Below are 13,462 nucleotides of genomic sequence, written 5' to 3' on the forward strand. Positions count from 1 at the left end.
GCTTCTGGCCCCGCCCCGCGCCGCGCACGTGACCGCCCCGCCCCGCCCCGCCCCGCCCCGCCCCGTGTCACTCCCGGCCGGCTCGGCGGCCGTTGGCGGCGGCGGGGCCCCTCGCGCCCGGCCCGTAGCGCCCACCGGTGTCACGGCCGCCCTCTGGCGGCGGCGGCGGCGGGCGGGAAGGCCGGCCGGCCGGCCGGCGGGGACCGGGGGTGGATCCCGGCGCTACCCGGGCTCGGAAGCGGCCCCGGCTGGGTATGGCGGCCGCGCTGTCCAGCCCGGAGGTGGCTGCTGAGGGACAGGAGCCTTTGCTGAGCGCCGGAGAGGCGGAGGAGGAGAGCAGGTAGGGGCTTGTTCCTTCCCGCGCCCCTCCTTGCTGAGGCGGCTCCCGGCGCCGCGGGCGGGCAGGAGCTGCGCCAACAGGCGCCTCCCGTCCCTCCCTGCTCGGGGGGGGCTGAGGCGACACCCCCACGAGTCGCTGCAGGAGCCACCCGTGGGTGACGGGTCCCTCTCCCCCCTGCGCGGGTGCCTTGCCCCGCAAGGAGAGCCCGAGCCCGAGGGAAGGCGCCGGCGCGGGGGGTACGGACCGAGCCTCTGGGGCCGCGGCGGCTCCTCAGCCCGGGCCGCGCTCGGCAGGGGCCGCTGCTGTAAGAAAACAAACGTCCTCGCTGGGGAGGTGTCTAAAAAGCGTAACGATCGGTTATGGCGGTGCTGGAGCCTGGGTGCTCGGTAGCACTCCTGTGCTGGGCAGCAGCTGGTCACCGGCTTGTTTCCTTGCTGTCAGGACAGCGACAGCGGCCTGGACGTGTAGGGCGGCTAATGCTGCCGCCGCTGCCGCCGCCCGCCCGGCCCAAGGCGCTCTGGCAGAGTACTCGCTGCTCGATTTGCCTAAAACCAGAGCACTCGCTGCTCGATTTACCTAAAACCCTGAAAGGCGCCAAGCGTAGCATAGGCGCAGCGTGTACCAGGGTTTGACTCGCTTTTTTCTATCATGATGGGCAATAAGATAACAAATTACCTCTAGGAACATCGTTTATGGGGTTAAAGTATCATTGAACCGAGGCACTTCAACGGTATAAACGTTTCTGAAGAAATAAATGTGCGATTTGTGCTGTGGAATAGCTGTATTAGCTTTAAAATTGGGCTTGTGCCTAAGTCCGCGTACGACGTATATAAACAATGTTTATAAATTATGTTCGTGCCTAAGTTCGTGTCCGTGTACGACGTATATAAACAATGTTTATAAATTATGTTCGTGCCTAAGTTCGTGTCCGTGTACGACGTATATAAACAATGTTTATAAATTATGTTCGTGCCTAAGTTCGTGTCCGTGTACGACGTATATAAACAATGTTTATAAATTATGTTCGTGCCTAAGTTTGTGTCCGTGTACGACGTATATAAACAATGTTTATAAATTATGTTCAGGCATGTATAACCGAGGTCTGTACCTTTTGATCAGAGATTATTTTGTTCATAACACTTCAAAACCAGTGAAGAACCCTGGAATGCCTTTGCTTCTGAAAAAGTACTCGGGTCTCAGATGGTACTTATGAATTCTAGAAAAATAATTTACTGCTCACACAGTTTGTAACTTTTCTCTCTTTTTTTTTTTTTTTTTTTTTTTTTTTTCAGCCCTTACAATCTATAGCAGTACCTTTTACATGCTTCTTTTACATTGTATTGTTACTTTTTCATGGTAAGAATAGGCAGCCCATACCTTTTAGTCAAATCAATAGTATTTCAGGTTTGGATATTTTTTTGCTTTAAAGTCAGCGTTCTGAGAAGGTGTCTGGGTTTTTATGGTTTAATAGGCACTCCTTAAAGCCTTTACATGATCTCTTTAATGCTCCAAAGTGTCTATACAAAGAGATTGTGGAATTGAAGAACTCTAGATAAAGATCTCTTTGTGTAACTTTGAATGCAGTGGTACAGTAATAGCGTTTCTGTTAGTTTTTTGATTTGTCAATGTAGTATTTTCCAGTGAAAAATTAGCTTGCTTCTAAAATATTTTTGTGTTCTTCGCTGTGTAGAAGTCCATTCCTGCATAACAATTTACACAACTGTATTGAGAAGTCTGTGAAAAATGTTTTCTGTGTCCTGTGGGAACAACTAGAAGAGAATCTAATAATGATTTCTTTCTCTCTCGACTTTTGGTTCAAAAACAGGGATGCTGTGGAAACACAAGAGCATTATAAGAGCAGGTGGCGGTCCATCTGGATTATGTATCTCACTATGTTTCTGAGTAGTGTAGGTGAGTAAACACAGGTGGATTTCAATGTTATTTCCTTAATATATTTTGGGTTGAAAATTATGGAGTTTTCTAGAATTCAACCACATTGCTCCTTTAATGCTACTGTTCTTTTATAACCTTAAAAGGTACGTTTTCTGATTCTTCAAAAGAGAAGATAGGACTAGCAAGTCAAACAGAAAGTTACATTTAATAAGACAACTTAAACAATGCTCTGTTTTGAGACTAAATGACATGTTACTTAAATCTTTATTTTATGGCTTTGTAGTAGTTCAGGGTAAAAGGTAGTGGCAGAGTAAGGTTATTGCTCAGAACCAAAGAAGGCAAAGGTCACACTTAGGTCATCCAAGTGAAACTTCTGGGGAATGGAAATAGAAATAATGCAGAGTTCTTAAGAGGTAAGATCTTTGTGGGAATGTGTGTTATCTATTTCAAAAAGTGTATTAGAGCTTGTTTTTTCCTATGGGATTTTGCATCTCCACTGGAGAACAAATTACTTTTGATTGCAAATTGTTTGATTCCTAAGTAACTGCTCCTGGAAACAAGACTTCTGTTGGTTTTTGACTTTTGGTGATTTTCTGTGGGCCTAGAAATGATCTTGAAAATTGTAGGGTTCTTCAGTGATTTTTTTTTTTTATTTGATTAATTAAAATTTCATTGATAAAGGAAAACAAATATATTGGTATATCAAGAAATTCTTTTTGCTCCAAGGACCTTGTTGTCTTTCAACCGGGAGGGAAAAACCCATGCAGTTTGCTTGGCACATCGGTATTCTTTTTATAGGAGTTTTTTGTTTGGTGTGTACGCACCTATAAAATCTCCTTTTAAAAACAGTTCCTCCTGCTAGGAGGAATTATCACTTCTTAAAAATGCACATAATACATAGTTTTTTCAGATGACAGACTGATGCACAGTTTTAGGCTATAATACACTTAGGAGTAAAAGAATGAACCTGTAATAACTGTTTCAGTAAGAGCACATTACTGATAAACATGACAAATAAAGTAACTTCAGTTATGTTTTTACTGCATTGCAGGTTTCTCAATTGTAATTATGTCTGTGTGGCCATATCTCCAAAAGGTTTGTAAATGTGTTTTATTTTTAAATTAATAAGAACAGAAAAGTCCTGCTTGAAAAGTGTGTTATACAAAAAATGGTGTTTTATTTAGGAAAAGAAACAGTAAAGGGAAAAGGCTTTTATTTTGCCATCCACTTAGCTTTCACTATTTCATGTAACATCTGTCAGTCGATATCCTGAATTGATAAAGGTACATCACAATCCAGAAATGTTTGGTTTTCCAATATAGTTTCACTGTTGTTATGGACAAGGAAGCAGTAGAAATCTCTTTATCGGAATGCATTTGTAGTGTTAAAACATAATACGCAAGGCTTGTCTGCATTTTGGGGTGAAAAAAAAAAAAAGGCAAGCTGAGGGTAGGAAGTTGCTCTGTAAATGTCAGACTGTTGCATGTAGACCTTCTTGATACTCTTAACAAGGAATTGCTTGTGTTCATGGATAGTGTTTTTAGTTTGTTTGCGTTTTTTCCCCCTCTTTGTTACATTCTTGTTAATCGTGGCAGAAAAGATCTCTAAAACCTTTAATTTAATCCATGCTAGGATTTTACTGCTCCTGGAATTCTAGAAGGCAGTTTCAAATGCAAATCTGGAAGAACATATCCTGAGCAGGGTCCTAGTGGTATCGTTAAAGTTGAGGCTGGTGCTGACTTCTTGGAGAAGAAAAGAAAATGCATCCTCAGCCTTGTAAATCAGGACAGGCATGTGGAGAGATGACTTAAGTGATTCCTTGCTCCTGGCATGTAAATTGTCTGCTGTACTGCTTAAGTTACGTCTGGTGCCATATGAAAACTGTTAGAATTTGCTGCAAGTGAGCCATTTCCAATCTCAGAAGGAAAGCACTTTTTATTGGTTTGGTGCTTTGCTGGAGACAGGTACCCAAGGTTTATTGCCCCAGACAAAGTACTATGTGAAAACAACTGCTTCCGAGCCCCAGAATGGTGTGTTTATATTCAACAGCAAACAATGCCATGCAGACGCACTAACTTGTTTGGTGATCACTTAGGTTTAACGCTGCACTGCATAGTGCCATATACCCTCAGAATTACAGTGCAGAGTCTCAGGTATTTCAGGTACCGATTATAAAATGGTTTTGTTGATACTGTACAATACTGTAATACTTTACTTGTGGAACTGAGTAACTTATTTCTGCAGATTGATCCGACAGCAGATGGAAGTTTCTTGGGCTGGATTATAGCTTCCTATAGCATTGGCCAGATGGTTGCCTCTCCCCTGTTTGGTTTGTGGTCCAATTACAGGCCAAGGAGAGAACCTCTCGTTGTTTCAACTGCTATTTCAGTAGCTGCTAATTGTCTTTATGCCTACGTCCACGTACCTCATTCACACAACAAATACTATATGCTGACTGCACGTGCTCTTGTGGGATTTGGAGCAGGTAACCACAGCAGAATATACGTTTCTGAAACTTACTGAATTCTGTGTCTTATGTAAGATAGTTATTATATATTAGTACCAGATTTACCATTATTATGTCAATGATAAATTTACTACATAAAAAAGCAAAGAGTCAGCCAATATAAGTTTATAATAAAATTGTGTAATTGTGCAGTTGTCTATAAATGCTAGAGGGAGTGCTCGGGTTTATTTTTGTGCAAAGTAAGGGGGGAAAAAACCTAAAATAAGTATAACTGGATAATTTAAGAATATAACTTGGTATTTCCATGAACACTTTCTTGGTGTGTTTTTTTTTTTTAAGGAAATGTGGCTGTAGTTCGATCGTATATTGCAGGTGCCACTTCGCTTACAGAAAGAACAAGTGCCATGGCCAATACCAGTGCCTGCCAAGCAGTTGGATTCATATTAGGGCCAGGTAAAGCTTATATTCTTTCCTCACTTCCGTAATACTTTTTTAGGATGAAATTGAGCTTTGGAAGTAGGAAGTCTCTGCAGATGCATGTTGGGGATTTTAAGGCATAGGTTGTCGGTGGTATCAAAATTGAATAAATGGGATATGCTCATATATACTTATGTTTGCCAATATAAATTAAGTATTCTAGTCCAAAGAAATTCTAATTGTAGTTAAAAACTACCGGGTTCGTACTGCTGGCTGCAGGAAAAACAAGTTCCAAGATGCTCTCTTGTACCAGTACCCACTAAATAGACCATTTGCACTTTATTCACGGAGAAGAGAATTTAACATTAGTGTACTAAGGCAAAAATTTCCACCTTTCCAAAACGACTGAAAATTTCACCTTGCCTCACGTGTTGTAGAAAATAACAACCAACAGATCTTTCTGATCCTGTAATGATGATAACCAAATCTTTGTATTGGCCAAAATTTTAAGACATAGCACAGGATTTACAGGGAGCTATGGGAACAAAGAGCTCGAGGGGTGTTTGTTCGACCAGGCATTTCTGTGGCTCCTGAGGTGCGCTGTCTGCTTCGTGGGAGGAAAAGTGTGTTAGACTTGCCTTCTGTTGTAGAGAGAGACCAGCAATTTTGTCCTAAACAGCCTCTACTGATTACTTGTCTTCTATAGCTGGAGATTAAGATTATCCGATTAGTAGTAGAGCTGAAGTGCTCTGTGTATGGTAATATAATGAGGTGAATGTTTAGGGCTGAAAGTTTTTTTTCTCCAGTTGATTATTACTAGTGCTGTTGACAGAGCATTAAGGGGTCTACAAAAAAAAATAATCTGCGTTCTTTGTGAGATTTGCATAGAGTACAAGTGTAGGTAATTCCCTTTCCTAATTTGATAGGGACTCCCTGTCTGTTTCCTAACAGTAGTAAACAAATCACCTGATCTTACAGTCTTTTGCTCAGCACCGATTTAAATTTTAATTACACACACCACTCCCCACCCCGCTTCTTTTCTTTCTAGCTTGCCCTTAGCAGGCGGGATAGTCCAGTCCCAGGAGCAAGGTTTTCCGTGTAGGAGGAAGAGGAAAAAGAGTAAATCAGCTGCCTGCACGTGGCCAAGAAAATTAACCATTGGTACACTCAGAATTCAGTTCCAGTTCTTTTAAGTGTCATGCTGTTATTTATACAGTGTATTTGTATGTAACCAAGTAGTTTTCCGGCTAGTTGAGATCCCACTGGTATCAATCAGTTTATTTAGAGTCAGATGCTCAGAATGTAAAAGGTTGGACAGGTACAATATTTAAATTTTACTTAGCAATTAGAAGAACTTCGCTTATCCAGTGTTATATGTTTATTCTATATGTGTTCTAATATTTTCTTAATTATTCTCAAGATTTTCCTAATACATTTGTGTTTTTAAGTTTTTCAGACATGTTTTACGCTTATTGGAGAAGAAGGAGTAACATGGAAATTGGTTCATCTTCAGCTGAACATGTATACGGCTCCGGTTTTATTTGGAGCTCTTTTAGGAGTTATTAATATTATTCTCTTCTTTGCCATATTCAGGTAATCAAGTGAAAACAGAGAAATATTCTACCTTTTTTTTTAGTGGGTGGCTTGTTACAATATGCTGCTCGCAAGGAGGACTAATGAGCCTGAAATCTGGGGTGCTGAAACTATAAGCTGTTATTTATTTTTCAGGGTTTCTACCTTCTTTAATACCTATCTTTTTCGTTATTCTCATTAATTAATCACAGTGGTATTATGGCTAGAATGTAAATTGATGGAAAAAGTTAGAGCTGTTAGATTAGTAGCTTAGCCTTGATATATTTTTCATGTTGATGATTTCTGCCCGTGTTTTTTCTCTAAAGAGAAATAAGGTTAGCTTGTCTGTAGGGTTCTCACTCTGTGTCTTTCCTTTAGGAATCTTGAGGGGGGATTTTTATACGTTATCCCGTTGGTGGGAGTGAGGGGAGGGGAGATATGCACACAGATATGTGATATTCTCCCACTAGGATATTTTCTTTCTTGAACATGGTTGTGTCAAATGCAGACTGCACAGATGATGTTTGAAGGAGCTGTGAATACTTAGAATGTAAGATAACGTAATTTAGAATTATTTTAATAGAAACTTGACTCAATAGTAGATCGAATAAATATGTGTATTAATGAAACTTCTAAATTTCTAGAGAGCATCGAGTGGATGACTTGGGACGGCAATGCAAAAGTATCAATTGTGAAGGAGAAGGTACCTGTGTTTTCTTGAAAACTTATTCTGTGATTATAATTTTGAAGTATTTTCTTACTACATGCAAGCCTTTGGAAGTATTCTAAAGTCTGATGAATTTGGAACAGATCAATAAGTGGAAAGTAGGCTACATCTCTTTCTAACTGCCTCATGTCCATGTTGTGTCCATACTGCTGTCTGGTAGCAAAGAAGGAAAAAAAAAAAAAAGTATGGATCCTTCCAGATTTTCACCCTGGAACTGTCTCTTCCAAGGGGCAGGATGAAGTGAACATGGACGTTAAAAAAAAAAAATCTCCCTTAACTTCTGCTCTGCAGTCATACTTCTTTTTTGTTCTGTATCATGCTGAGTAATACTGTTGTTGCGTTTCAGCTTTCACATACAGCATCTTATTAGAAGATGTATGTTGTATAAGTAAATTTGGTTGTTGAGACTAAAGTACAGTAGTTGCCCCATACAGTGCAACAGCTTATGTTCAACTATATACCTTCATATATAACCTATATATATGCATACTGTATGCGGTTCAAATTTTTTTAAAACATTGTGAGTATCCCTTTCACTTGAAGAATAAAAAGCATATGAAAGGTCATCTTAAACCTCTTAAAATCTATGGAAGTCGCCAGTTTCAGTATTGTATTAGTTTTCTGTTTAAAAAGGGAGCTATTTGTGCATACCTCGCACGGGTGTTTTGTGTGTGAAAACACCATGCCCAGGTTAGAGGAACAAAGGCTCTGTGGTAGTGCGGAGAATTCTACTGTGTACTTTTGACCTTGCAAGAGGAACGGAAAGTGTTTTGGTTTCCATTGTTAAGATTATTTAAAGTTTGCTTATTTTGATGTCACTCGGGGCTTTGTCAGTCCCAGCATTACATTCGGAAAACAGATGTTATAACCAATTTGGAAATAATTTTCCCTCATTGTCAGAGGAACTGAAGTTTCAACAATTCCATTTCAATTTAAAAACATTATGCTTAGATTGTCAAAATACAGCTGCCTAGTCACCCATCAACCTGCATGCTAAATACTTACCAGAGTAAGGAAATCACTACTGTTTGTAATTTGTAGTGGTGTAAAAAAAGCTCAGTTGGCAAGTTTAGATGATTCTTTTGTTTTGTTGCAGAAAGTGTTCAGGATCAGGAGGCAGAAGGAAACATTGACCATGTTGCTGTGGCAGCAATCAATGTTCTTTTCTTTGTCATCTTGTTTGTATTTGCTGTCTTTGAAACGTAAGTTTGTCTATTTTCTCTCAAAACGCTTAGACATGTAATGTAGTTAGGCTGGATGCGCATATAAAGTCCTTTCTGTTGTACTCATTTTCTTATCTGTACTCTTCATAAATAGAAGTCAAAACCCATATGCAATCAAATTGATGTGTACTGATATAAAGTAAGGAATTAAAGGTCAGTAATAACTAAAATTATGTAGCATACAGTTTGTGGTATGTGAAACATTTATGGAAAAGCTTTTGAATGGATGCAAACCCATATCCTCAACTTATGAAGTGTTGGGGGGGGGGGGGGGGAAGCTACCTGAAATATTCAGAGAAAACTGTTCAGTTGAGTACCTTGTTCTATACTTTTTATTTTCATTTCGTGTAATTTCTTAGCATGGTTCTGTTCAGCTCCAAAAGCTCTAGTAAAGCTCTTATTTCAGTAATGACTAACACAATTGTTTGAGATAGCTAATGCAATTGTATTCTTAAATACACTATTTTACACGACTGTTTGGTTTACCTAAAGAGGTGTGTTATTCACTCCCAAATTTTCTGTGTGTAAGAGAATAAGCAAAACTTCAGGCTGAGGTATACTTTGTTTTTTTAACTTATAAACGTTATAACTTATAAAATACTTTGAGTAAGCTTTTTGTGCTCTAATGTAGCTAATATGCCTCTGTCTTAAACGCCTTATTTTTAGAAAACTGGGTTCCTAGAGACTGGTTGGTTGCAAAAACTGAAACAGTATAAAATGTTTATTATTTTTACACTCAAGGGCCTGATTGTTTTTTTCCCCACCTGCTCCGTTACTCTTACTTTGACTCCACCATCTCTTCCTCCACTATGAGGAAGGGATTAATGATGCTTCAGAGTTTGGCTGGTGTAATGCAGTTGTGAATTTTGTCTAGTGGGTTTAGTTTTAATAAATGATGCATCACAGAATTAGTTTATAACTAGCCTGTGTTTTCTGATACGCCTGTCAGGAGGAAAGGCTTCTATACCACTGTGTTTGATGTTTGAGACAATATATGTATGGAAATGACTGTATAGAAGAAGGTCTTTTTTAATTAATGTCATGTCATTCTGTCAATTTAGTATAGCTACTCCACTGACGATGGATATGTATTCCTGGACCAGGAAAGAGGCTGTTTTTTACAATGGAATAATCCTTAGCGTGGTTGGCGTTGAATCGGTTATTGTTTTCATGGTGGTTAAAGCACTATCTAAAAGGTAGGGGTTTGGAGTTTATGGGAATGTTGTTACTGATGTTAACTAAGTGTGAAAACACTTCACATTTGGCAAGGCCAAATCTGCATTACTCAAATCTTTTACTTGTTAATGATTTTAGGTTTACTACGATAATAAAGTACTTCCAGTTTTGACACAGCCGTGATGCTGTTGTCATTCTTTACTCTGTTAACGTAACCCCCTTCCTTGTCTGTATTTTACCCTTCAATCGCAAGAAAAACAGGTTTTAAGTTACTGTGATTTTGCAGTTGTCTTCCAGGTGTTTTGGTCAGGCATTGTTTCCAGAAACTAATGGGCTATGTCGTTAGCACGTTCATACATTTTACTTTAATTAATTGATGTATTTAATTGTAATGTCATTGTTTGATAGGACTGGTGAGCGTGCCATACTCCATGGAGGCTTACTGATTGTCTTGGTTGGATTCTTTATCTTGCTGCCTTGGGGGAAAAAACTACCAAATATCCAGTGGCAAGGTATAAATCAAGTCGTACTGAACTATCATCATCGTGGGTTTTTTGAAAGCTTTTTATCGTGTTCTTTTCTTAATAGCATGCATAACTTAATTTTACAGAAATAAAGAATAACTCCATTCCTAGGACAACTTCCACTGAAATGTTAATGCCTTTCTGGAGTTTGCAAGCAATGCAGCTTCTGTCCAACCACACAGCAGAACCCACCGGCTGCCCTGTCACACAGTCCTGGTGCCTGAATACCCCTATGATCTACCTGGCTCAGTATATCAGCTCTGACATACTAATCGGGTTGGGCTATCCAGTCTGTAATGTCATGTCCTACACTTTATACTCAAAAATTCTAGGACCAAAACCTCAGGTGAGCATGATGTCTTAACGGTTTATATTTCCTTTGCTCTCCAAGACTTGCACCCGCTTTATTAGAATGAGGGATCTAGCTAAAATTCCTTTTGTCATCAGCCAAATAATAGTACGTTTCAATCGCGGCAGAAGTTTCCAGAAACTGTAATCTTTTTTAAAATCCAAGGTAAGTCCCTGGCGGAATTAGAAAGCAAGGCTTGGACTACAACTTACGGCAAATCTTCCAGAGTGAAAATTTCAGAACAACTCTGAAATCCAAAGCTTGTGGATTTCACGACTGTTCTGGAAGGGTCATTTTTGTAACAACCAATTCAATTATATATTTGGTGTATTAGTACGTAATAATGTTCCTCTTCCTGTGTATATTGTATAAAGGCTGCAAACACTATGATAGCTCCAGTTACTGACGCTTTACAGTGGTGAAGCACACAGCATGCTGATATTACTGCTTAACAAAAATTTTTCTTCCTTTTCCACCACTTATCTAATTTTTTCCGTGTTACATTTTGCTGTAAGAGACTAGATGCTTTGAGCCAGAATGCCATTTTATTAGAAAGCGATGGGGGATGTAGCTCAGTGGAGCCCTCAAATTAATGCTTAGAGAAGCTGAGCAGTACTCTTGGAAACAAAGTACTGAGTACCTTAACGAGTTAAGAAAGATAGGCGATTGCTTAAATACTTGTAAATTTTCTAATGAGGATAATTGGTGGGAATTACTGGCAAGCCAAATAATTTCTTGATCGCTAACGTAAGCTTTTGATTTTCTGCAGGGTGTCTACATGGGATGGTTAACTGCCTCTGGAAGTGGAGCAAGAATTCTCGGGCCTGTTTTTGTGAGCCAAATATACACTCACCTGGGACCGCGTTGGGCATTTAGCTTAATCTGTGGGGTGGTTGTAGTCTCTCTTTTACTCTTGGAGATAGTATACAAGAGACTAATTGCATTTTCTGTCAGATACGGAAGGATGCAAGAAGAGAATTGTTAAATATGTAGTTAAAAGTAAAGCCAACCAGAAATAACACTGAAGTTTACTACTGCTTTTTAATGAGGAGTACCTAACCACTGACCTTGTTGGCTGTATGCTAAGAGCTGTACACCTATACTTACATATTGACAGAACACAAAACTTGTCGTATCCTAATACATGATTACACCTGCTGCACTAGGGCTTTTGTAGTCTGCTTTTCTAGCAGCAGAGGGAGGGACGTGAACAAGTTAGATCAACACAACAGCACATTTGATGTGCGTACAGTTTAAATGATCCACCTGTGTACTGAATGCAGCTGTGAAGGTCACAGGTTACGTGCATCCTTTCCAGAAAGAAGTAAAAGAAATATTGTCTTGATTCTGTGAATCAGGATTAGTAACTCTTTTGTAACTACAAGATTAGTTGAGCTGCATGCACTTTGTATGGAAACATGGCTAATTAAGTGAACCTTCCGAAGTTCAGTTTGCTAGCCTGTATGCACTGATTAATACAAAATGTCTGACTTGGCAAACTGTTAAGGATCAGTAAATCTTCTCCAGGATTTCAAATGAAATGTGACAGAATGGTACAGGAAGGTAGGTGCCTACTTCACAAGCAGTTTATGTGGGATTTGGGCATGTAAGTTGGTTACGAGCCATTGAAGATCACAGCCTCCGTGGCGGTTACTTGAATTACAGTGAACCAGATGTGCAATTTTTCTTCTGCTGTTTTGCTGAATGCCTTTTTGTAGCAAGAAAGATAACCTGCACAGAGTTGAAATAATGCACAGCTTTTCTTAACTTTACTACAAGAAGGAAATACTAAGAACGATAGTTTACACTTCCGTTGTCATTTGAGAGAATGAATGCGCTGTGCTGAGCGACCGGTGTTAAGTAAAGAGGAGGAAACTGGCTCCTTGGGTGTTGACTATTATCTATTATCTGTAGACTTCTTTTTTTTTTTTTTTTTAAATAATATGGTATGAGAAACAGGAATTTAAAATTGGATCATTCAGTGTTTATTTTAAAAAGGGAAATTCTAATTTTCCTTCATAATGAGGCCTAAGCTTATCTGTATGGGTTTGGTTTATCTGTTTTGGTACTACTGGGGGAAAAAAATATGGAGTAACTCCAATATGAGGGTTGTAGCTGCTGTTTAATGTGTCTAATATTGGATGTTTACTGAATTTAATAAATGTAATTAAGTATTCCTATGTAATCAATTGTTCAAACACTCAAAACCTACTCAATTAAAAGATTATTTTTTTAATACTGACTGAAAGGAGTACAGAAATTTTCTTCTCTCTCGGGCTTCCCTGCTGCAGAATCACAAAATGTTAGGAGAAAGGATTTTGCTTTTAGAAGCATTTATTTTACATGCTAATTCATAATTAGTAGTACCAGAAATACTGTTTTGGTGCTGAAGGCAGACTGCAAAGTGCTTAGTTACAGCACCGAAAGTTACTTCAGCCATGAGAAACTGGTATTGCTTTAGACATGAGAAACGCAGGAGTTTTCAAAATGGCTAACACGTTCGGATTTTGTGTTCTACAGCTCAGTTTGTGCTGAACGTTAGGACAAAGTATGTATGTTGGAGGGTTTTTATTACTGTTCTTCGGGCTAGCTAACTTCCAGCGTAAAAGTGAGAAAATGGGTACCTGGAGGTATGTTTTACCTGTAACTTGCGTAAAGGGTTAAGGATAAAACTAGATACAATTCCCGTCTTCTGCAGCGCATACCTGTGGAACACAGAACAGCCCTAGAAAGGGGCAGCCCATGCACATTGATGTTCACACCATAACTGAAGT

General features: G+C 39.5%; 1 protein-coding gene across 1 annotated transcript; it reads left to right on the forward strand.

Moving 5' to 3' along the window:
• Positions 1-68: 68 nt before the first annotated feature.
• On the forward strand, positions 69-12,930 carry MFSD8 (major facilitator superfamily domain containing 8). Its single transcript, XM_056324317.1, has 12 exons — positions 69-340; positions 2,166-2,251; positions 3,285-3,328; positions 4,478-4,718; positions 5,040-5,153; positions 6,566-6,710; positions 7,334-7,392; positions 8,513-8,618; positions 9,701-9,835; positions 10,224-10,327; positions 10,426-10,685; positions 11,458-12,930. The coding sequence occupies exons 1-12, from the start codon at positions 255-257 to the stop codon at positions 11,671-11,673; spliced, it is 1,596 nt and encodes a 531-aa protein (XP_056180292.1). The 5' UTR covers positions 69-254; the 3' UTR covers positions 11,674-12,930.
• Positions 12,931-13,462: the final 532 nt, after the last annotated feature.

This window comes from Falco biarmicus, chromosome 1 (genome assembly GCF_023638135.1).
Source record: "Falco biarmicus isolate bFalBia1 chromosome 1, bFalBia1.pri, whole genome shotgun sequence".
Classification (NCBI taxonomy): Eukaryota; Metazoa; Chordata; class Aves; order Falconiformes; family Falconidae; genus Falco; species Falco biarmicus.

Bases quoted from the DNA above. Each gene is read 5' to 3' on its own strand.
- MFSD8 (XM_056324317.1), top strand. From the start codon at position 255: ATGGCGGCCGCGCTGTCCAGCCCGGAGGTGGCTGCTGAGGGACAGGAG. The intron at 341-2,165 runs GTAGGGGCTTGT...GTTCAAAAACAG, and splicing joins GAGGCGGAGGAGGAGAGCAG to GGATGCTGTGGAAACACAAG. The intron at 9,836-10,223 runs GTAGGGGTTTGG...ATTGTTTGATAG, and splicing joins GTTAAAGCACTATCTAAAAG to GACTGGTGAGCGTGCCATAC.